The 23,982-nt window shown below is 50.7% G+C and overlaps 1 protein-coding gene across 2 annotated transcripts in view; it reads left to right on the top strand.

The window, feature by feature from the left end:
* The window catches only part of twz (BTB/POZ domain-containing protein twz), a 104,627-nt gene extending 92,402 nt beyond the window's left edge, over positions 1-12,225 (top strand). For both annotated transcript variants that reach the window (XM_050192187.3, XM_050192186.3), the window contains exon 4: positions 11,190-12,225. In XM_050192187.3, coding sequence (XP_050048144.3) covers positions 11,190-11,919 — 730 coding nt within the window. In that variant the 3' untranslated portion in view covers positions 11,920-12,225. The remainder of the gene's footprint in view (positions 1-11,189) is intronic.
* The last annotated feature ends 11,757 nt before the right edge of the window (positions 12,226-23,982 follow it).

The following is a 23,982-nucleotide window of genomic DNA, read 5'->3' as shown; positions in this document are numbered from 1 at the left end:
GTGCGAAAGGCACAAGAACTGCGAAACGCGTAGAGAGAGAAAGCTATCACAGCTGCAGTTCGGGGACAAGAAAACAAAGGCACAGCACGCAACCCTCTTTGGAAAGAGAGAGAGAGAGAGAGAGATTTTACTGTTTTTACCTCGTTTTCTACTCCTGTGACAGGCAATCGGTGGTTGACGTGGCCACGAGCGTTCGCCGAGGCGCAGGAGGGGGGGGGGGGGGGGGCGCCTCTGGTCAGTTTCGTCCCGACAGATGAGTTCGATTACGCGTTCGCGAGGGAGAACGTTTGAGCCGGCTTTGACAAACGAGCGATCATCGGGCAGAGTTCAGCGCCGCCCGAGAATTATCAATGAATAGCTTTGCCGCTGCTGGCCTGTAGCAAAAAAGAAAATGAGAAAGTACCGAACAACGCTTGCCGGCGTTTGGTCGCTCCGGGGCGAACCCGCATGCCGTGTGTGCCGCCACTCTGCGTTAACACGAAGGAAAAGCGAAAAAAAAAAACGTGAAGAGCGGCGGCAGCCCCTCGAACTCGGCAACCCCCGGGGCGAGCCGCGGAGGCAGGCGGCGACCGCATTCATTAACAGCGGCGCAGCTCGGATGGCCGCGGGCGAGGGCGGCCGTCGCCGGGACCGGATTAGGGGACGTCTCCGCAGGGCGTCTCCGCCGGCGCCGCTGCTTTGATCCCGCGGTGAGCTGGGACCGCGAGGTGCGCGGAACCCCGGCCCGCGTTTCCTTCCGGCGGATCGGCCCTATACTATACCGGCGCCGCCGTTTCTGGTTGACACCACCGTACACACCGTGTAGTATACCAACGCCGCTGTCACTCGACCGTGCCCCACCGTGGGCGCAGCTACCCCCAAGACGTGGTCCGCATTTCACAATGCTTCCACAGAGCCGTCGTAACGATCGGTATCGTTGAACCGTCTGTTCGTAAGAACTTTATTCTTCGTTGTTTTTTTTTTTCTTCTCACCTCTCGCGCAATGCAGTCAAGAAACAATTTTATTGGAAAGAATAATATTCTTCTATTCGGAGTTTTTTTTTCTTTTTTTTGTAAGCCTCCGTACCTCGGCATTCCACGTTTCCCTTCACCGTGGCTGTGTTGCGCGCCTCTTGGACGCAAATTATAAGCAGTGAAGCGGTCGCTTACGCCATGTAGTCAGCTGCGCTCGTCGACCCCAGGCGCACTGCGTTTTCTGCTCGCTGATTTGGAGTTTGTATAAAGGACGCGACTCATCGTTAGCGTGAAGGAAAACCTGTACTGCAGAGAAGCTGACCTCGTAATTATGAAAAAGGAGCAACGAAAGATGGGAGTGCTTTCACTTCAGTGCGAATATAAAATCAGCGCGAAATATACATCGGTGACGGGGAAAACGAACATTGGGACGTGTTTTAATGAACTAGAAATCACCTGCGAACGCCAAGAAAATTGGGTGCATTTGAAGGTATTCATTCCTAAAACAAAAAGAAAATAATCTTTATTTATTTATTTATTTAGTCCGAAATTCTTTTGTACCAAAGCGACATCGGTGATGGGAGTGAGACAGTAGGTGTTCCAGAATTATTATTTCAGTCACCTTAGGTTCTTTGACACTCCCAGTGCATGAGTGCTTTCGCCGTATGTTCCGCGCATATCTATAGCACTGCAGGGACCCAGAACACGGCAGCTCTGGTCACACCGTCACGTAGTCGTGCGACGCACCCGGATCTGACTACGCGCCACGTACCAAGTGTTGCTATCTCACCTGCAGTGCTCGTCTTAAACTAAACACAACATAGAGTAGTTCACCATCGCGCAAGGCTCCAACCACAGCTCTAGTGGCGTGCGCAGCTTTTATTCTCGCGACGACTTGCTGCACGCTCATATGTGGCACCCGCTATCGACCTATGTACGTAGGACGTATACAGTGCAGCGTGTGAAGAAAAAAAAAGGATGCGCAGAAGCCATCGACTATGCTTGTCAGTATAAGCGAATAGCACGAACAGACGAACGGACGTTTTCTTTGCTGAGTACGGCCATCGACCACCACCGACCAACCGCCAGAAACGACCAAAAAGAACTAAAGGAAAGTCGTTTTAAGGAAGAAACGCAGGGGGAAAATAATTACGCGAGCACTTTTTGCAGTGCAACGAAAGGGCAAGTCAGTGTCCACCTGAAAGTAACGCACTCAGTTCAGGAACGGAATCTGGCTTGCTTCCAGACGTTCTCTTTCTTAAAAAAAAAAGAAAAAAAGAAAGAAAGAAAAAGAAAAAAAATTTGCCTCGGTTTGGATTATTGCAGGATTTATTCAGCGCAAATCGCGTCGAACGTATTTCCGTCGAATTTTCGTCGTGCCATCGTAGAACGCAGGGACAGCTCGATTCTGGGCTGCATACGCGATCGCCGCGACGCAACTATTTAGGTCGAAGTCGTTTTCCGCGTGATCGCCCATTTATGCGTGCACCCGTGCGGCGCCCCCTCGAGACGCGACATAGCAGCCTCGTCACCACGCTGCACGAAGTCGACGCGCTGACGCCACGCGACAGTGCGTGCCACCGCGCCGAAAAATGCTTGGGAGACGAGCTCCCACGTGGTTGCTCCTTCAAGCGCGCCGCCGTGGTTCAGTCGTTGCGCATCGAGCGGACGCCGCGTGCGCGAGCGGCAGTCGCGTGAGCGCCCATTTCTTGAAAGGCTGCAATCAGCCGCGGCGCTCCGAAAGCCTCGTGATCGCTTGCGCGCGTACCGCGTCGCTTCTCCTTCACGCGCCGCGGACATCGCGCGACCGGTCGCGGGCGCAGTTTGCGTCCCAGCGTGGCAACCGTGTCCCGGCGGTCGAGCCAGTCGTCGCCCTTCCCCGGGTCGCTCCGACTCCGTGCTCCAGGATGGAACTTGCGATGGGACGAAATAGAGCGCCAATACGCGTTGTACGTCCGGGAATGCAGAAATGCATTAAGAAAGGGGAGTGGTAGCCTTCATTTAGTGCCGTTAATAATTCACCTCATTACGCCGAATAAAAGCAGCTGGACATTTCTTTTTTTTTTAAAGAGCAATATCTTAACTGGCCTATAGTGTTTCTCTTCGGTAGCCCTCTAAAGCTGTATTCACCGGGCGGGCATACATTGTATATTTAGCGTCGTTTCGTCTCCATTCGGTGTCACTTCGTCTCCATTCGGCGTCACTTCAACAGCCCGAACAGCTTTATCTGCGTCGCACATTGCGCGTCCGGGAGGTGCTTAATAGGAGCCGAACTGAGCCCTGGTAAACTCGAGTGATCTTCCGCGCGGCTTCCCGTAGCCTATGCACAGCCTTGACATCCTGAGATTCGGGCCAGACGCCTCGGGCAGGGTCGTGCCAGTGCGGCAATTGAGCGGTTCAAACGATCGACGGCGAGGCGCCCGGTCCGCTCTCCGAAGCCGCGAAGGGGCGCGGTCAATCTCCCTCCCATCATCGCGCGCTCACGAGCCGTCGCTGCGGGCGCCGGCTGTCGTCCCCGCGCTGCCGCCGTCCTCGCCGTGCGGCAAGCTCGGCTTCGCGTCTCGAGGGCGAGGCCTGAACTAAACTTTACAAGGGCGCACTTAGTTAAACTAGACACCCTAGGTAAACGTCGACAGACGCGTTTTGCCACCGAAGATGCGTTTCGTCAAGGTCTGCTCGCAAAATGTGCTCGCGTGTACCGTGCTCTGGGCACACGCTAAAGAAGCCCAGGTATTCGAAATTGACCCGCAGTTCCCACATTACGGCGCGCCTCATAATACGATCGCTTTCTTCATTCTTTGGCACGTAAAGCTCCAGAATTTAAAATATTTCGCCTTGTCGCGCTGCATATATTTATTATCCGTAATTTGGTCCCAACTAACAGGGCAGCAAGCGTTACGGTAAGAAATTGTATTAAAAAAATGCGAGTCAACCAAAGTCGACGCGAAGGAAGACAAAGTCGGCGTATACATGGTATGTGTATTTATATGTTCAGAATCGGGGCTTTAAATGTGATGAAATGTTGCATAATTGCGTGATATTCTTGCATTATTTGCATTATTTTCTTCGTCCCGTTATCAAACCTTAACTTTTTTTTCTAGACCCTCAATTTTTTCTTATTTGTATTCATGTTGAGTGTTTTCTTCCCTTTTTTCTTTCTTTCTTTCTTTCTTCTTTTTACGTGCATTTACGACAACGTTTTCTTCTTTCGCATCGACTTTTCTTTACATACTTTTTTTTTAATTTTTTCTCCCGACCAAGAGGCCAGGTGGGCTGATCACTGAGACCGTGAACTCTATGGTGCAGTGTGGTTAATTCGTTGCTATATTGGTGCTGATTGCGCCCGTACCGTTCCTTTTACCTACCCTGCGGCTCATTCTCGCTTCTTGTCTTGTTGAGACCTACATATGCAACTCACTATACGGCGCTCTGGAGACACGAAAGGGTAAGGGATATAAAGGTAAGGGGGAGAAAGATAGAATTCACTCGTATAGACCGTTGACTATTACATTGGTAATATACAGGGTAGGAATGCAGGCAACCAAATTAAAGCTGCAAGCATGGGCAGAGAATAATGGCATTTTGGGAGAACTTCAGAATGGCTTCAGAATAGATAGGCGCTTAGATGATAACTTATTCGTTCTTACTCAGTGTATTGAAATATCAGGAGTAGAAAGCAGACCATTATATGTGGCCTTTTGAGACATTACAGGAGCGTATGGCTACGTAGACCGCAACATTTTGTGAGATATTCTGGAAGGGGAAGGCTTAGGCGACGATTGTCTACAGCTTTTGAGAGAGATTTACGTAGAAAATACCGTTTGCGTTGAATGGGAAGGGATGAGGAGCGAGGAGAAAGTTCATATCAACAAGGGACTGAGACAGGGGTGCCCTTTATTTCCACTGCTGTTTATGATGTACATGGTGAGGATGGAGAGGGCGCTAGAAGGAAGTAATATCGGCTTTAATCTCTCATACAAACAGGCGGGTACAGTAGTAGAGCAGCAGCTTCCAGGTTTATTTTATGCGGACGACATTGTGTTGCTAACTAACAAGCAAAGTGATTTGCAGTTAACGTCTGGCTAATATCTGTGGACGGGAAGGCGAGAATTTAGCTCTGAAATTCGGCGCTAGAAAATCGGGTGTTATGGTATTCAATGAAGACAGTGAACAGACAGTGGTTCTGTAGGGTCAGGAAATACCTCGAGTAAAAGAATATAAATATCTTGGTATATGGATAAACGAAGGCAGTAGATATATAGAAACACAGTAAAAAACAATAACAGCAAAGGGGAAGCGAAATGCAGCCATAATGAAGCACAGAGCGCTATGGGGATACAATAGCCACGAGGTGCTCCGGGGTATGTGGAAAGGTGTAATGGTTCCAGGATCTACTTTTGGAAATGCGGTTGTTTGCTCGAAATCAGGAGTACAATCAGGACTCGATGGCAACCAAAGGTCAGTGGGACGCCTCGCATTGGGCGCTCACGGGAAGACTAGAAATGAAGCTGTCCAGGGTGATATGGGCTGGACTAGTTTTGAAGTGAGGGAAGCTCACAGTAAAATTGATTATGAAGAACGACTGAGGGATATGGAAGAAAGTAAATGGGCTGGGAGAGTGTTGAGGTATTTGTACAGAAAAAAACATTGCTTCACAGTGGAGGAAGACAACTAGGAGAGAGAGAGAGAGAGATGAATATAGGAAGGCAGGGATGTTAACCGGTCAAGGGTCTGGTTGGCTACACTACGCTGGGGAAAGGGAGAAGGGGAAGCGAGAGAAGGGAGAGAGAAGGTGTAGGTACGTGTACGGACAGTAGTTGAGTTAAAAACATCTAGGAAGCTTACCAGCAAGTATGCGGCCTGTAGGGTGAGCAATACAGCAACAAATAACGTCAAGAGGAAAGTCAGAGGCTGACATAATCTCATGGGTGGCGGCAATGGAAAAGAAACCTGCCATGAGTAAGTACTTAAGAGGAAAAAAACAAAATCGAGAAAGAAACAATTTACGTTAACTCAAGGGGAAACTCATTACTTTTCGAAGCGAGATCAGGATGCTTTAGAACACGTACTTATAAAGCGAAATATAAGAACGAAGAAGAAGCTTGTGCTTGCTGTGGTAAAGCTAAGGAAACGATGGAGCATGTTTTATTAGAATGTGAAGATATCTGCCCTGCGGTTGATTTAGGCACCACTGGACTCCTTGAATCCCTTGGGTTCAGCGAGAGCAGGGGGAAGTAAACATGTCCGCAGTAGAGATTAGTAAGAGGCGATCGGAAGATTGGTGGAAGAAAAGTAGGGAAACGACAGAAAACGGAGACGTACAAAAAGAAAGTTCACAATAAGGGGTCATGGAAATTTGGTTATGGGAATTCACCGTGCATTTTTATTTTATTTTTATTTTGTATTTTGTAAGCTAGGTAGGACATTAGGCAGTATAATAGCAAGGGCGTTGTGGCGCAACCCACCGCCCCGTTCCAAAGGGGATGCTCATAATATCCGTCCATCCATCAAGGGCCGTTTCTTTCTTCTTTTTTTTTCTTTCTTTTTTTTCTACCAAGAGATTAGATACATGCACAGATGCCACGTACGCCAAGCCCATCTGAAGTCGCCAAAGAAGACCTCCTCCACCCTCACCCCTTTCTTCCATCTAGTAAGCATGAAGTTAGCGCGTGCTATCGACCTGCACGAAAAAGAAACGAATCAAATTTTGAGTTCCGAGTTTGCGCACAGTGGCCAATTTTGCTTCTCGGGTACAGCAAGTTGCTTTCGTCGGCTGGTTCTAATTTCTTAAGTACCTCTACACTGATCCTTCTCACATGCCATTCCGTCGGTGTTTATCCCTTCCGCTCGACTCAATGCACTGCGCTCGTATACGTGGTGTCGCAGTCACTGCAAGAGGTGTCTGTGCTCGCCTGCGTTCGCTGACGCACGCGTTCTTCTAGCCATTACGGCGCAGGCACAAAGCTATGTCAAAAGTATAGGCGATGTTTGCATCGCGTTTGCAAGAGGAGCTCTGTGTAAACAAATCGATCCATTGTTGGCGTGCGAAGAGGCAGTGACCGTGTTTGACGACAATGGCGCGCAGTGACAACGTTGTTGTGTACTCCCCGTGGAAGTGACTGCTTTTTTTTTTTTTTTTGACATGGTTGTGTAGTATAAGTAACCTAGTCGAAGTTTGACGCTTGTCCCTTGTGTTACTCGTCTCGTCCCGTCTAAATCTCGCGCCGATATAAACCGCGTTTCGCCGTCACCTTCCGCAGCGCGGGCCAAGGTCTCTCCTCTGGAGCAGCCAAGCGCGCCATCATCCGCGGTCGGGCGAGCGATGCGTGCTGCGGCCGGCCGCATCTGTGAACGCTTTGCACCAGGGTAATTACTTAATGGGCGTCCAATTGCGCGCGGGCACCGGCGGCCCGGCGAGATTAATGGCGGCCATTCGGCGGGTCTCGCCGTCCGGCCGCGGGATCCACGTGCCCGGCCGGCGCCCCGGGACGCGCCCGAGGCGCGACAGTGTTGCGCTGCTCCTCCTCTTCGCTCGTGGCGGACGGAGCCGTCCTTTTTGCGAAGCGAAAATTTTTGGTGATGACCTTCGTCGGATTTCCGTGAGGGGGCGCGCGCGCGACAGACCTCACGCTCGGCACTGCCCTGTATACGTCCAGGACAACGTTCATTTGGGCTAGATAGTGCGTACTTGAATTAGGAAGGAACCGCGCCAGCTAAGACGATGCGTCGTTCTCCCTCTCGTGATCGTCTTAGTTACCCGCCGTGGTTGCTCAGTGGCTATGGTGTTGGGCTGCTGAGCACGAGGTCGCGGGATCGAATCCCGGCCACGGCGGCTGCATTTCGACGGGGGCGAAATGCGAAAACACCCGTGTACTTAGATTTAGGTGCACGTTAAAGAACCCCAGGTGGTCCAAATTTCCGGAGTCCTCCACTGCGGCGTGCCTCATAATCAGGAAGTGGTTTTGGCACGTAAAACCACAATTTAATTTTAAATTTTAAAGATATCTTAGTTGGCGCTGTTCCTTCCTAATTATGTGTACGTCGCACGGGCATATCGGGAGCAGGAGGAGGCCTGCGCTGACGGGAGCAGACCCCCCCCCCCCCCCCGCCCCCTTTTCGCTACGCCTCTGTGGAAAATGCATATGCGCACGCGCGGTGAACTGGTTTTCTTTTTTTTTCTGTTCTTTTTTTTCAAGCCTGCAAAAGGTTTTTCTAAGCCTGAAAGAAACTCGGAAAAGCGCTCGAAAGGTGGCGCGCGACTAATCGCGCGGCACATTTTTGTGGGCTTTCCTTAACGATTGGAAAAAAAATCTTGCAGCACGCGAGGAGCGACAGAAAGATGGATCGGGAATTTTTCATTATGGCCTACAATCTTCAGATTGACAATATTGTTCTGATTATAATATTTAATGAGCTAATTAATTGATAATAACTGATTACCTAATTAGGCAAATAAAAGAAGATAGTCCGACTTGCTCCAAGCGACGGTAAACAATATTACCTTGGTTCTTCCCAGCTACGTGGGCCCCCTATTTCTTTTCTTTTGTTTTATTTATTTATTTATTTACTTCTATGGTACATTCGGCTGTGTATATTCAGCTTCCAGTATTAAATAAACAAGATGGCTTGTTGCTGGAAAACAATAAGTTTCCCTTGAGATCTCTTAGAAGTTTTAAAAGTTGTTTTCCGCAGACGTTGTAAGAAAAGGGCACAGGAAATCTAATGACATCTTCTACATAATCGTTTCTGCACAGTTATTGAAGACAAGATTTTGGCTATAATGTGCGGATAAGCCGACTCTACAGTCAGATAAGGATTCGGTATTCGTATTGAAGCTGGTTTGGTCCCGTAATAAAGTTTAGTAGCTGCCTTAAGGGGAAGCTTTAGCTCGGGCCCAACTCCTACGCGGCCTATTCAAATACATGCAAAACGCAAAAACGTTTTTCTGGGGTAACCCCTGGATCAATATTAATGAAATTTGCTGTATTTGAAAGATAAAGTTCAATCCTAGTCACTGTACAGCGGAATTTCGATTTAGACCCTGAATTTTGTTAAGATTTTCAAAAATTCGAAAGATTGAAAAAAAAAAGAATAATACAAATTAATAGCTCTGCATCAAGAAGAGATAGCGCAGTTCTGTAAACGGCATCCACCAGATCATTGAAAGCGGACAAATTTGGTATGTCAATTTGTGTCTTACGTGAATTTTTTACGTTGTTACAAGGGTTCTGCAAAAGCTGTATTTCCAAATAACTAAATTTTTTGACATTCATGTGTAACATATAAATTTTGTCCGCTTTAGGTGTACTATTAGATGCAATCCACATAATTGCCATATTATTTTTCATTGCTGAGTTAGAGTTGTAAACTTCATAGTTTCGTTTTCTGAAAATGTTCTGTTTTTGCCACTTTTTTATAAAAAAATTAACGGTCTAAATAAAAAATTCTAAATCAACAGTCATTAGATTTAAGATGTTTCTTTTAAATGCGACAAGCCTCGCCAAATTTGGTGTAGTGGTTGCCGAGAAAAACGAATTCTCCTTTTACACGTATTTAGATAGGAGCACCCGAGCTAAAGCTTCCGCTTAAAGCATCTTTGTAGCGCTGCTGAAGGACCAGATGAAACGACACGATAAAACTGCACAAAAGTTCCCACGCTCAAGTTCGCGCGTTGAGGTGTGCCTGTGCAGCGTAACAAAAACAAAATCACGGTCCTCGTGTAAGACTATGACGATATTAGTGCAAACAGCTAGGACGAGTGCAGCAAGGGGCCATCGTCTCCCAAGTTTCACATTGGTCCCGATCTCTCCGTGCATATTAAACATGTTCTTCTGTCGGTTGGCGCACCTGACTTCTTAGCCAAGGAAAATCGAGATCACCAACCTGAGACTGGGTGCCGCCATTGTGGGTGGCTTGGTCTGTATTTCAAGAATAATTATTCTTTACAATCTCTGAAAACGCAAGTCTGGGTAGGTGAAAGTGTGTGTAGGATCTGTGCAATAGCCACCCTTTCTTCTCATGCACGCGTTTAGGTGCACGAGCGCTCGTGCGACTGCCACTTCAATCTGTCCTGCCCGTCGTCGCTTTTCCCCCGTTCCCATGCGCTCCTTCGCATTTTAAAGCGACGTGGGTAGCCGTCGCCGTTCTCTCAAGTCGGCGCTTCCCAGTCTCACGTTTGCGCGTTGGAAGCTTTTTCGTTTAAGCATTATCGCGTCGCAGGCGAAACTAGTGTAGCAAACTATCTTGCGCCTTCTGTTTTCTTTTTCGATCCCCCTTTGCGGGGATAAAGTTTAAGCCCTGTTTAATAGCCACCGTCTGGCTCTGACGTAGTCCTCGGGAGAGGAGTGGCCAACAGGCCCGCTCAGTGCGCGCTGAGCGGGGCGATACCGAATTCTCGCGAGACCACCGTATAGCTTAGACGTCTTTGTCTTTTCTTCTTTAGAATAAATCGCCGCTACGACTCATTAATAGGAGCCTGTTAATTTGGACCCATGGCAGGTCCAGTGGCGTTGTGTAGGGCGGCGCTTCCCATGCACCCGCTCATTACGCGATCGTCGACGCGCCCTTCCCTCCCGGTGTAGCGGAATTCGCTGCTCGGAAAGGGAGCACCCCCCCCCCCCCCCCCCCCCCCCCGAACGTCGTGGGAACAGCAGAGCCCGCGTTGCTCGGACTCTCTCGAGAATGCCGAGCAGTGACACAGGCCGCCACTATATAGGTACAAAAGCCCTCAGCGTTTTTCTTTTTTTCGTGGCCCCCTTGCGTAAACAACGAGTATAGGGCAAGTCATCAAGTAACATCGCCGTCGGTGCCGTCTAACTAAAGCGATCCGCATCGCGATATGGCGGTATATCACGACGTTGGTTTCCCGCTGCGTGGAGTCGTGAGAGAAATGACCTCACAGGAAGAAGCCCTGTGGTGTTGTACTCGGTAATCGCCAGGCAACGGTGGACGCATGTTCGGGCATGGCGCAGCGCCTGCCTCAGCAAGTGCGTCTTTCGCACCGGGCGTATGCACGCGTAGCCCAGATTTACCTTGCCATGCGAAAAGCTGGCTGATAAAATCTGGCGTTTCACGACATGCATTGTATTTAAAGGGAAACCAAAACTGCCAGAGGTCGGTCGTTGCCTTCATTTTATGTAGTTCGACGTAGCCATTTTTACATCTTTGAGAAAGCAGCTAACGAGCTGTATCGTGTGTAACAAGAGCGTGACGGACGAACCCTTGTGTGTGTGCAGGCACCCGGAGTCCCGGCTGGCGCGCATGTTCAACGGCAGCATCCCAATCGTGCTGGACAGCCTGAAGCAGCACTACTTCATCGACCGGGACGGCAAGATGTTCCGGCACGTGCTCAACTTCCTGCGCACCAACTCGCTGGCCGTACCGGACAACTTCGCCGAGCTCGAGCTGCTCTACGAGGAGGCGCGCTACTACGACATCCCGGCGCTGACGCGGCAGCTGGAGATGCTGCGCGCCCAGCGGCAGCGGCGCCCCGCCCAGCCGCAGGCGCCCGGCGGCGCCGTGGCCAGCACGACGAGCACGTCGCCCCTGAGCCCGGCGTCGGCGCCGCCCAAGCGACCCGACCAGACCAACCACTGCGACGGCCTGGTGGCGCCCTCGGAGCCCGACGCCGAGCGCTTCCACGACTCGGCCTTCCAGTGCCTGGCGCTCAACATCAGCCCCGAGATGGGCGAGCGCATCGTCATCAGCGGCGAGCGGTCGCTCGTCGAGCACGTCTTCCCCGAGATCTCGCAGGCCCTGATGGACGTGCGCAGCGGGGTCGCCTGGAACCAGGACACCAAGCACGTGATCCGGTTCCCGCTCAACGGCTACTGCAAGCTCAACTCGCTGCAGACCATCACGAGGCTGCTGAACGCCGGCTTCCGGGTGATGGCCTCCAACGGCGGCGGTGTCGAGGGACAGCAGTTCAGCGAGTACCTCTTTGTGCGCAAGAACCTGCCCGCCTGACGAGGTGACAGTGCGCGAAAGAACGGGGACGCTGCCGCAGGCCTGCGCCCCGGCGTAGTGGACTGGCTTTCACCTTCTACCCGCTCCGGAAAAGAATGGGGTTCTCGTGGGAGCGGTGCGATACAGCCTCTCTGTGCCACACTACACATTACACACACACACGCACCACTGCGCGCCCCTTGCCGCCCTCGGTGGGCCCTGGGCGCGCGCACTCTGTAATACATGCTTCATCGCTGGAACACGAGCCTGTGTATCTTCGCTGTCATATGGCGGGCCACTCTGCAATAAAGATCTCAGACCGCACCATCTGGATTGCAACTGGTATGCATCGAAGGTGCGCCTCCCGGCGAGTGTGCATGGGTAGGGCCCCTATTATCAGGTACATTTTTTACCTGCTATTACATATGCACTCATTACATCTATGTACATAATTAAAACGGCTCTGGTCGTAAAAGATGTAAGGATGCCGTGGTTTTTTTTTTTTTTTTTTTAATCTGAAGCACGTACAAGCAATATTTTCCCTCACGTGGGACAATTATTACGTGCAGTATTGTGGCTTTGTACTCTGCTTAGTCAAAGCCTTGACATGAACTGTTTCTTCAGGTTCAGCTGAGCGGCAAGCATAAGGTCAAAATAATGTTCTGGTATGACTGCTGTTTGGGAGACTGTTCCGTACGAGGCTACGTTATCTCTTGTCATGAGACAGGCGTATTCTTCTTGTGGAGTGGGAAACGAGCTTGTGGTGTTCCGGGTAATTATTTTCGGCACTGTGAAATCATGAAGTGCTAAGTCGTAGCTGGAACATCATTGCCTCTAGCCCCGAAATTTTGGGACGTATTTGTCGAAACTGGTCCTAAGCAAATATTTCTGCTAAATGTATTACCTCACTACTGATATGCTTCAATTCCTCAGTTGAGACATGTGCCATAAAGTGATCAAAGACAAATTTATTAGTCAGACTTTGTTGATTAGCCAACATATCGCACTGCTATTTGTCTTGCGAAGTAATGTCCAGCTACTCATGCAATCCAGCTGCAGTGTCAGCCCTCTGTAGGCTTCGTCTAGCGTAGACAGGATATGATAAATTGCGACGCGCGAACGCTGGCGAAATATGACGAGCAATAGGATGAGATACGTGAAAACCTTGCCGCACTGAACTTTCTTTCTTTTTTTCATTTAAGGATACCTACAGAGCCCAACTGGGGCACACTGTGTAAGGGGGGCGATGCATGAAAGGTATTCATTTGTTTATTTATTTATTTATTTATTTATTTATTTATTTATTTATTTATTTATTTATTTATTTATTTCACGTACTTTCAAGGCCCGAAGGCGCTACAGAAATGAGTGAAGTCAAAACAAGAAGTAATGCAGTAAAAATACAAACAAAAAGTATTAACAAAAAATATTAACAAAAGGCATTCTGAACGGCCGTTTTGAAGTTAGTAGGGTCGGTGATGAGTGGGATTGATGCGGGAAGGCGATTCCAGTCCGTGCTTGTCCTGGGGATGAATGAGTCACTGTACCGGTTTGTACGGCACAATGGCACCCCGATTTTAAGGCTGTGGTCAGTGCGGGCCGAAATGACATGGGCCTACCAATGACGACAAAAAACTTACGCTTCCCGTTACACACTCCGTATCGGCGACTATATGATCACGTTTGGGCGGTAATTTTGGCAGCCAACGAAACAAAGCACGTCCTCCTCCCCAGTATTTACGCAAAGGCACATTTTGAGGTGCAAAAGAGGCGAAATTTCCCAGCAAAAAGTCCCCACATTTCTCTCTAGGGACATTTTTGGTCGGGCAAACGCGAAACAGGAAGTTCTCCTGCCATGCGCTTTTATCGGCGAAGTGCCGGATGGTGCATGCCGAGCCCGCACCAAGGATGGTGCAGGCTCCCTGTGTCTATACAGGGCCAGACATTGGGATGGAAAAGCGATGGGGCCGGCCTGAATAGAATTTCTGATAGGCGAGTCAACATTAGGGGAGGATAATTTGAAAGAGAGAAAAGCGTTGATTGCGAGGACGAAAGTGGTAGTGGTTTGAACTGACATTAACACCAAAGACTCATCAAAACCTAAAATCTAGACCACTCTCGTACAGGAGTTCGACGCTAACCTTTTCAACATCACGCCAACGACGAGGGTACGGCCAAGGTCCCATTTTCGGAAAAAGGTTGGTTGTTGCACTTCAAAAAGAAAAAAAAAAAAGGAAAGAGCCCCATCAGTTATTGTCTTTCCACAGCATACCGTGGGCGTCTGCACAACACGTGTTCTGCGGTCTCGGGTATATCGCGATCCTCGCAAGACTGTGCACGCCCGATGAGGTGTAGATATACCGGCGAGTGATGCCAGCCCTAGTGTTAACCTGCGCTGCAAATCTGCGTTACTTCTCCTGATGGTGCGGGGTAACTTTAGTCGCATGCCCGTGTCGAGTACGCGAAGTCTGTTGATGACGGTGGCTCGGCTACGCCCAGTATGTCCCCGAATTTTCGCGCAATAGGGCACAAACTAGAGCATTACTGTGTGGTCGAGAAAATGGGATACTTACGCGGCATTATTGTGGGTCATCTTCGCCTCGTCGCGTGACTAGCGCGAGAGTAGACACGGGGGCACAAAAGGGCGACAAGGACAAGCGCAAACTTCCAACAGGTGTGTATTAAAAAAAAGGTTATACTCTCGCACACTTGATCGCAAACAGTTGCACACGTGCAAGACAACATGGTTATCACAAGCAGACAAGAGCGCACCATGGCGGGGGCAGGCCTTAAGGTGGTCTCCCAGAGGCAGACCCCAGGAATGCAAATTGTTTAGCTGTCAATGCTATAGATGGTTTGCTGACGCAGTTGCCTTCTGCGATAGCCGCTGTCTCAATGATGAGTCTGGTGTTTTCCTGCCCGTGCCTTGCAATTATTTCTGTTTTTTCAAAGAGTGGCTGACATTTACAATGGGAACAATGGCTCCCAAGGAAACCTTCTCTCCATTTTTGAACTTTCTGATTGTGCTCCTGTAGTCTGACGTTTAAGCACCTTCCCGTTTGTCCCAGAGTGGCCAGGAATTCATTGAAATGTGATACAATAGCCAGGTCTCAGGGCGAAGTCGTGCAATTCTACCACTTCTTGAACAAGAAGGCACTAGAGTGTTCGTTTAATGACGGAGTCAATTACTTGAGCGTTGATACGCTTCTGTCTACCGTGAAAAAAGGGGCGCTGTGGTCAAAGTAATGATAACACCATTGGTTTTGTGACATCAAGTTTGGGCAGCACAAAACGCTCTCCAACAAGGAGGTCGACAGCGTGTGCGCGCTGAGACCTTGTGTTTCAGTGACCACGGAAGTGGCGTACGAAAACTTGTGCGACAAGCGCCTATAAACTAAATATTTATTTATTCTTACTAATTACGGCACAGGTTCCAATCGCCGTATTGACTCAGTCTCAACTTATAGTAGGAATCCCGAGACTATACCCTCGGTTTGGGAGATTCGTTCACAAAATCTGCTACGAAGCTTAGTCGTCGTATACCAGGCTTCCAGGGAAAATTCATAAGTGAGAGAACAATGCGTTTCTCCGGAAGCTCTGGGGCATATTCAGTCTAGGAATTCCTGCCTAATGCTAGTGGTTTGATCACTGGCATCAGTTCCGCAATTGCAATAGATGCAGCGAGATAAGTATGTAAGTCCTATTTCTTGAATATGTTCGTTGATCGCATTCGTAACTATTGCACAAATTTCGGGGTTGGCAAGCGCTCTGTATCTTGGCCAGCAAAAATGACGATTTTTGTCCAGAATTCTCCTGTTTTTAACCTATTGGAAACGGTGATCGCTGCAACATCCCGTGTGCAGCGCGTATTTCACTGAGGTTGTGACGACGCTTCCTTCGCACGAAACAACGAACACAGAATCACCCTCGACGATGCATGTATTGCAAGCACGTGCGCGGGGGAGGGTACATAACGTGTGGCCGGCACTTTCCGGTTCAGCGCGATACACTGTATTCATATTTCTTTTCTTTGAGACTGCGCGCTGAACCGTGCGCCTGGCGACAATTTCGTATCCCACTGCAGCCAAAGAAGCTACAGAGCCAAACCACTCGAGAGCACTCCTGTATGCAAATCCACAACTTGGTAATAGTTTATGAGCTATTCAATCAAAATTTTATTTTTCTTCCCTTATGCCTACCACATTTCCGGAAGATGTTAAGTACAGTCCAATCTTCGTGAGGCACGCCGCGGTGGGTTTACTCCGGATTAAGTTTGACCACCTGTGGCTCTTTAACGCGCACCTAAATCTAAGTACACGAGCGTTTTTGCATTTCGCCGCCATCGAAGTGCGGTCGGGATGGGACTCGCGACCTCGAAGCTCAGCAGCGCGGCGCCATTGCCACTGGACTATACCGCGGTGAGTAACCGGAAGATATGCACGCTGGTGCGTTTGTGTCTGTCGCAGTTTATAGTGAAAGGAGGCGCGCACGGTGGAGCCGCTCGCACAGGTATACATGGCGGCCCCAGTTCCTCACGCCTCATCACGAATTCGTAACAGTGTAAGCTTTCACCGTCTGTAGGCCTAGTATGGACGCCTCGCCACGTAAGCAACGCGTCTGGAACAGCGCGACTTCAAACATGCAAGCTAATTTTTTTCTCCTACTTTTGCCTTGGGACGCTGTGGATATGAAAAAAAAAAACAGGAAAACTTAAGGAAGGCTGCGTCATAACTTGTTCTTCGCCATTCATTGCGTCATTTTGCTTGTCACAGTGTAGGAGAAGGGCAAAGACCATTGCTAAGTTACTTGCTAAGAAATTTTTCTTCCGTAGGGGCGCTAGGCGTCAAAACACTATAACCAATGGCCGCGTAAAATTAAGCCTGCTTGGCGTTGTGATACGTATGCAGAAGCTCCACCCTCATAGCTTTCCCTTCAGAGCCACACGAAGTTGTCAGCTACTACAGTGAGCATACTAAATAATTTGTGACTAACTTTGCCCTCTCCGCGGCTACACGACGTACTACGACCATCAAAATTCGCAGAATGGTTACGGCTAAGTGAGACAAAAAGTAACCATTACCATAACTTGAAGCCATTGTCACATCGCGGGGATGGCAATCATTAATCTAAACGAGCACGTGCGACAAATAGGCAGACTAAGTAGACAGCAGTGTAGCTTTTTAGGCTTGTTGGTCCATGACTAAGTAGACAATCGGCGAAAAGGAAATTGAAGAAGCTATAGAGAACGCGTCACAATCAAAACTAGCGAACTTGCGCGTTCAACCTTGTCAGGGACTCTGCTCCCCGGTCGTCGAAAGCTGATCACTCACTGCCTGGTAAACTAGTAGATCGTTTCACTAGCAGGTTTCGTACATATGCTACAGACATTAGGCCCTGCCCTATACAGCATTTTTGTAAGGCGCGTTGTTACAGCGAACTGCACGAAAGCGCAGACCTGCTACGGACACTAGATTATTTTGGTAGCTTATTGTTTTTTTTTTTTTCTTTCTGTGAGTGCGTGCGCAAGTGAAAGGCATAAAGGAAATTTAGGTCACATGACAAGATGACATGTCATCGCCCGAACACAAGCAGGCGGCTTCTAAATATCGAAATCCAATCCGAAGTCGTGTACTCGCTGAACGCTCAGGTCGTACATTACCTCGCACGGAGCCTGCATCTTGCCTTTCTTACCACTACCATTCATGACTTGGGGAAATGAGGAGGCGGGGGCATAAAAACGCAGGTTATGGCCAATAAAATATGTTACTTCACTGAGCATCTCGGAGCTCACGATTTGGCCTAAAAGACTGCGCGTGGTTTAAGAAAGAAAGAAAGAAAGAAAGATAGATAGAAAGGAAAAGGGAAGAGCAAGTGAACCAACATTTCAGGTGTTTACCCGTGCTAGCATTCACCTCTTCGTGTACTGAAGCCATGTATAGGTGGCAATTGGCCGGAAGCATTTGCGGCGAGTGGCACCCGGCTGTGACCTGCTCATGCCGGAAGGAAAGGGCGAAAGTGTTCTTTCTCTAGACCTGTTTTTGGGGAGAATGACAGCAACTTGGGGATAAAAAACACGGCATAGGAAGCGCCTCCAACCGCGCGTCGAGATCTGGTTGGTGGGTGCAAAAAAGTTGGACAGGGCTCAGAGAAAAGGGTGCTCTGTCGTTTCGTATACGCACTGGCCTGGCTGTCAGTAGAGCCCCTCCATTCACGTTTTCGCCGAGTGAAGTGGCGCGTGGTCTGAGGGGCTTTAGCTGTCTGGGCCGCTTCTCTCAAATCGGTAGCATGTTCAGGGTCATGCGCACTTCTGTTTGGTCAATGCGGCCTGCTCTCATGGACGCGCTTAGTTGACAGCCGCGAGTTTAGCGGAATTCAGCTAGCACTGAGCTCGCTAATGATGATGCGTGCGTTAAAAAAACAACAACACTATTATTAAAAGTTGCAGACTGCCGTAGAATAGCTGTCTTCGGACATCCGCAGAGACGCGCAAGAGTGGCGGTGTATACCGAGAGGCGAGTTGAGCCCGGCCACAGTTCACGCTGCGTGAGCGTGTCTTTCAAGTGTCGCTGCGCTGCCAGCCGTCAAGCGGAAATGCGAGCGGAAGAAACGAGCCGCAACTCGGAGCTGTCCGCAGGCCTTCCTGGAACTCTAGCTGCGACACGCACGCCGCGTGGAGGAAGATTCTCTTCTCCGGAGGTTGTACGAACAAGTGGAAAAGTTGCCCGCGCAACGCCCTCTCATTACTCAGGGAGCGTATAGCGCCCGCGTTGCGGAAACGCCGTGGGCCGCGTTGGGAGAGTCTTCCTCGCTTCGCCGGCGGGCACGTGCGACGGTGTAGCCAAGACCGGCACAGCGCCCGGCCGCGCAGCAGCGCCGTGGCCGAGCGAGCGCCAGTGGCGTTTCGCGTCTGGGCCCGCGGGGCGGCTGGGCAAAAGCGGCCGACGCCTAATTAACGCTCGGGGTTCCGGCAGCAGCCGGGCTCCCTCCCGGATGACCCTGGGGGGCCCCCCGAGGGCGGGCGCGAGCCTCAATCAGCGGCGCGCTGCCGCCGCGAGGCGCGCCTCATGCACGTCGGCGTGACGCTGGCACACGCCCGCGGATGAAGAGGCGGTCACGAGTGTCAGAAAGAGGAGTCGTGCGCATATCTTAAGGCACGAACGATCGGATCGAAATGAAATGCGGACGATTACGTGCGAGCCAGAGCACGCGCACTCGTCTCTGCATGCACGTTGGCCGACCGTGGGCAACTGCACGGCCCGATTGATGTTCCGACCTATGGAGGGTCGTACTTAATGCGAATTCAGCAACTGTTTACGCATTTATTTCACTCTACGGAATGCGAGTAGTAACACATAATAGGGCGTTCGCGTTTCCTGCCTATCAGGCCCGCAAGCGCGTCGTCAAAGTCCACGCAGAAGGCGCCAGGAGTTTGAATGTGCACCTAAAATACGCTGACGCCGTCCGGTATAGGTAAGGCCGCGAAAATGGCAGGGCATTTTGAACGACAACAGAGGCGCGCCTGTATCAACATTCGCTTTAATCCGATACGTGCAGCCAATGTCTGTGCATGGCCGCACGCGTACTGAAGAGCGAATGCTTTGCTACGTTCTGGCACGCTGGAGCCCAGTCAGGTCAGCAGCTGCACACATGTGATAGGCACGTGCCACAAGATGAGCGGTGCATTTTCTCAAGCGAAGTTGCAGCCTCTGCTGGCTGACAATGAGTGAGTGGTAAGGGAGGCTAAGCTACGTACGCTGCCAGGCTGTGCTTCTCGATGACGTCTTCAGCTCGTGCCAGAACCCGTGCGTGTCTGGATGTATCGGTCGGTGATGGCGAGAAGGGCCTCCCATTGTTCCTCGGTAGGGGGTGGCGAGACGAGATCGGCTTATGGTATGTGCTGGCTGAAAACTTTACTGCGCTCTCTAGAAACGCGCGCTTTGTCGACGCAGCCGAATATCCGAACGGCCAAAAATACACCGCCGTAGCCATAGACGCAGAGTCAAAAATCAGAACCACGTGCAGTGTATACACCAGACACTCGGAAATAGCGGAGGAAGTAGCGATCGCGCTGGCCCTCACAGAACAGGAATGCGAAGTCGTACTAAGTGACTCGCAAACGGCAGTAAAGAATTACGCCAAAGGTCGAATTTCCAAGGAGGCCCTGTCCATTCTGGCTAAAGCGGGCAGATCAAAAACCGTGAGCTCGAGGATCATATGGTTCCCCGCGCACGTCACCACGGAAGGCGACGCACTCCCGAACCTAAACGAGACGGCGCACCGGACGGCGGAGACATGACCCGCCGCGCCGAACAGGGCAACGCCTCTCGCACGATAGCGAACGCTTCTCGAGCAGAATGGGACAGGCTCACCAGTTACAACGACATAACCAGTGCATATTTGAACGCCAGAAGGATATACCCACCGCCGAGTCCCAAGTTGAACAGGAGGCAGGCCGTCGCTTGGCGACAACTCCAGACGAACACCTTCCCTAATCCATTCCGTCTGAAACGTATATTTCCAGATAAGCATCAGGACGACACGTGCAAATTGTACCAGGAAGGACCAGCAACACTCAAACACATGCTGTGGGAGTGCAATGTAGTCATAGGAGGGATGGCAGTTACTCCGGAGACCCTGTCGTCGAGGTGGGCCACCGCTCTGCGCAGCTCAGACCTCTGCAGCAAGACGTGGGCAGTCCAGCAAGCCCGTGAGGCGGCGTTGAGGCAGGGCCTTGACGTTCCCTCGTTGGAAACCTGAGACCGGGTCGCGTTACACCTTGCCGGGCGTACAAGAAAGTTGTATCCATCCATCCATCTCTAGGCTATGTGCCACGGTGCTGATGTAGGCACGCTTAGCATGAGCGCTCGTTGCCCATTATGGCATGTGCGCGTGTGTTCATTCGACGCGTTCGTGTCACCATCGAGCATGCCATCTCTCTAGTGGACAGGGAAGGCTGTCTATTCAAATATTAAAATATTCGAGGAGGAGTTGCAACCGTCTCGCACGTGGTGTCTGAAAAAAAGCTGATAGTCGTTAGCTTTAGGTAGTTTGGCACCACAGCGCAGTTCTTTTTACCGTGCGGGACGTTAGAAAACGGAAAAAATCGTAACTACTTATTTACAGGAATACATCTCAATCAACTCATTTTGTTGATTTTCTCAAAGCTATATATAGCTAAGCAAACTTTCCTTCACATCTTTCAAGCAGGTTTTTACAAGACTGGAAGTGTTGCATGCGTTAGTGTAGCTTTGCTAACCAGGGCAGAATAAGCATGTAATCGTCAAAAGGTTACCTCGTCTGAGAGCCCTACTGAACGTTCCGCGATAGCATCCCGCTACCGTAGTTCGCAATAGGCGCGCCGTGTTTGTTTCCGTCGTCGAGGGATCCTTTATGCGTATTGCACGCTCACACGCGAACTGACATGGTCTGCCGCGGGCGCACGTGCCTGTATTTATTGATACTAATGGCAGCGGGCGCGGTTCTCGCGGCGGCATCCGGTGCGGCCCGTACCGCGGCACCCCTGGCCTGCGGCCGGTGTCCAAATCAATCAGCTCATCTCGAGCTGGGCCTGGAGAATGCGCTCAGCGGGTGCGCGCGTTGCCCAGGGGTAAGAGAAGTGGAGGAGCACCGCGCCCACACGCCCGCGGCTGTGGTGGGCGCCGGGAGCCCCCGGGGGACGCCGCCTGTTTGGCCCCGAGGGGGCTCCAAGGACACCTGCGCCCCCCCCCCCCCTCCTCCCCCGCGCGCCCCGGGGAACCTGCTCGCTGCCGGAGGTCCGCGAACCCTGCCGGCGCCCGGGGCCTCGAAGCCATCCCTTCGCCATACCGCGAGTAATTGGCTGCCGCAGAGACAAGCGCGCCCATTCTCCTTTTTATTTTCGATGACGCCCTGTCAGTGAGGGCCAGGGCAATAGTTTTTTTCGGTGCCCCCTCCTCCACTTTATTCGCTCCCCATTGTCGCTGCTGCCGCGGGCGCCCCGGAGCGAGGCCGGCCGCTGGGTGCTCTCTCTCGAACTGGTTCCCTCGCAAGAACTTGGAGCGAAAGACGCCCGAAACACAGACGCAAGGAATGGGCCCGTGATAGCTGTGCCTCCCCGCTGTCGACAGGGCCCTCTCGGCGGGAGGCGCCGTGCCCTGCAGCGACGGCGGAGCGCTCTTCGCTCATGCGCTGCCCGGGAGAAACAATGCGCGCCACGCACTCCTCGCTCACGCGCCCGAGCTGGCCTCTCCTTGACAGCCGGAAACTTATTGCTTCAATATCTCTCGCGAGCGTGCACCTACAGAGGGCCGCATAGGCGCATGCCGGATACTTCGAGCCTACCGCAACGTTCGCGGAGGACGAACGCGTACACTATTATGAGTGCACTCGCGCATGACGCAGGTAGGCGCGTTCGCGAACGCAGGCCAATTGGTGTTGTGAAAGAAAGCTTCAATGTCACTATTTGCACAGCTGGCAGGCGCCCTATACTACAGAATTTTACTGTGTAAGTTTTAAACAACCTTTTCTATAAACGCAGGAAAAGAAATTATTTCCAGCAGAATGTTAAACTATTTTTTTTTAATGTTTCATCTCCGCGTATTCTGTTCTCTGATATTATGACTGGATTGATGGTGGTTAGCTGCACATTGCTTAACCTTGGAACTAGCCAACAGCTGTTAAGCTTGAGCAGCTGCAATTGATGGCCGTCTTACTTAGTCATTTGTCGGGTACGGTTATTTCCACTTTTTTAAGTTTCATCGTCAAACGTTCTTTATTTCAGCCAGCACATGTAAAGCTTCATCTTCAGGAGATGTATTGGTCGTTTGTTTCATAAAAGTATTGTGCAATGCATGGGCGAGTCTGTTGTTAATTCAGCATTACAGCAGCTTCGTGCGCTGTATTGCGACTGGTTAACGACAAGAGCTCCGCCAGAACGGCGTGACCTGCCAAATGAACCATTTCTAAAGAAATAGTGCGCCACGTGGAGGGCCTGCGCGGTTGTGGTTCAGAATGATTAGAGAAATTTAGATTAGGGGACGCAAGCCGCTTGCGTCCCCTGACCTAAACTCTCTATTATTCGCCAAGCGACATCCGCGGCGTCGACACCCTATTTTCTGCGATACGGGGCCCTTAACGCTGTCGCGTTAGTACATGACAGGAGTGTGGCACAAAGGAAAGACGACCCGAGAAGCTCGTGTCAAGATTTACGCTGCGTCGCATCTGCGCGATGCCCTCTGGACGCCTAACAAGGCGTGACCACTCACAAATGTTGTGCAGGAGCTGCCGCGTTTGTCTCCGTGTTCAGCCGCAACAGCAACGACAGTGGAGGGAGGAGGTGGGGAGAATGTTAGCGAGAGAATAGAGAGAGAGAGAGAGTTTTGTAAGCTACAACGCTGCAAACCATCACAGCGCCGAAGCGTGCACTTAGTGCTGACGAGACGAAGGCTCGCCTAAAGCGTCGAGCGGGCGGAGCAAGAACAACACACACAAGTGGAGCAGGCAAAGTAACATTTCACATCCCGTCACGACTGTCGTATGCCGTTGATATATCACCACCATACAACGTCAATGAACGCAAACAGCAGACAAAGCTTCGCTTACATCGATTCCCACAGTGCGTGGCATCTGCATATTTTTTCCTTCGCATTTACTGCAACAAACGGCAGACCTTGCGCGACGAGTATCGAAAATGCGTATAGAGAAGCCTACAACCTAAGAACGTTTTCTGATAATGCATATGCCGTCAGTCTATCTGATATATTAATAGGTATATTACCCAGACGCTCTGCCCCGGTGGCCCACGCGCGCACCGTTACGTCGCTTGAACTTGGCTACCACTCGACAATTCCACTGATATTTGCTTTTATTTTAATGCTGTAGCAATATGGGGGGGGGGGGGGGGGGGCGGATCATTCAAGGGCGATCAGTGTTGTGGGTTACCATCAAAAACGACTTTGTGAAAGGGAAAGGAGTCTGGAGGAGAGCAGCGAAAAGGGAATTTGTGTTAGTCAAGGCTACGACAACGGCAAGTCCCTTTAACGAAACGTTCGTTCCTGCCTAAGGCCCTGCCTTGTTCGCCCGCTGTCGAACAATTTTAGGGTCCAG

Source organism: Dermacentor andersoni, chromosome 1, assembly GCF_023375885.2.
Source record: "Dermacentor andersoni chromosome 1, qqDerAnde1_hic_scaffold, whole genome shotgun sequence".
In the NCBI taxonomy this organism is placed as follows: Eukaryota; Metazoa; Arthropoda; class Arachnida; order Ixodida; family Ixodidae; genus Dermacentor; species Dermacentor andersoni.
This window is presented reverse-complemented; position numbering and strand designations above follow the sequence as displayed.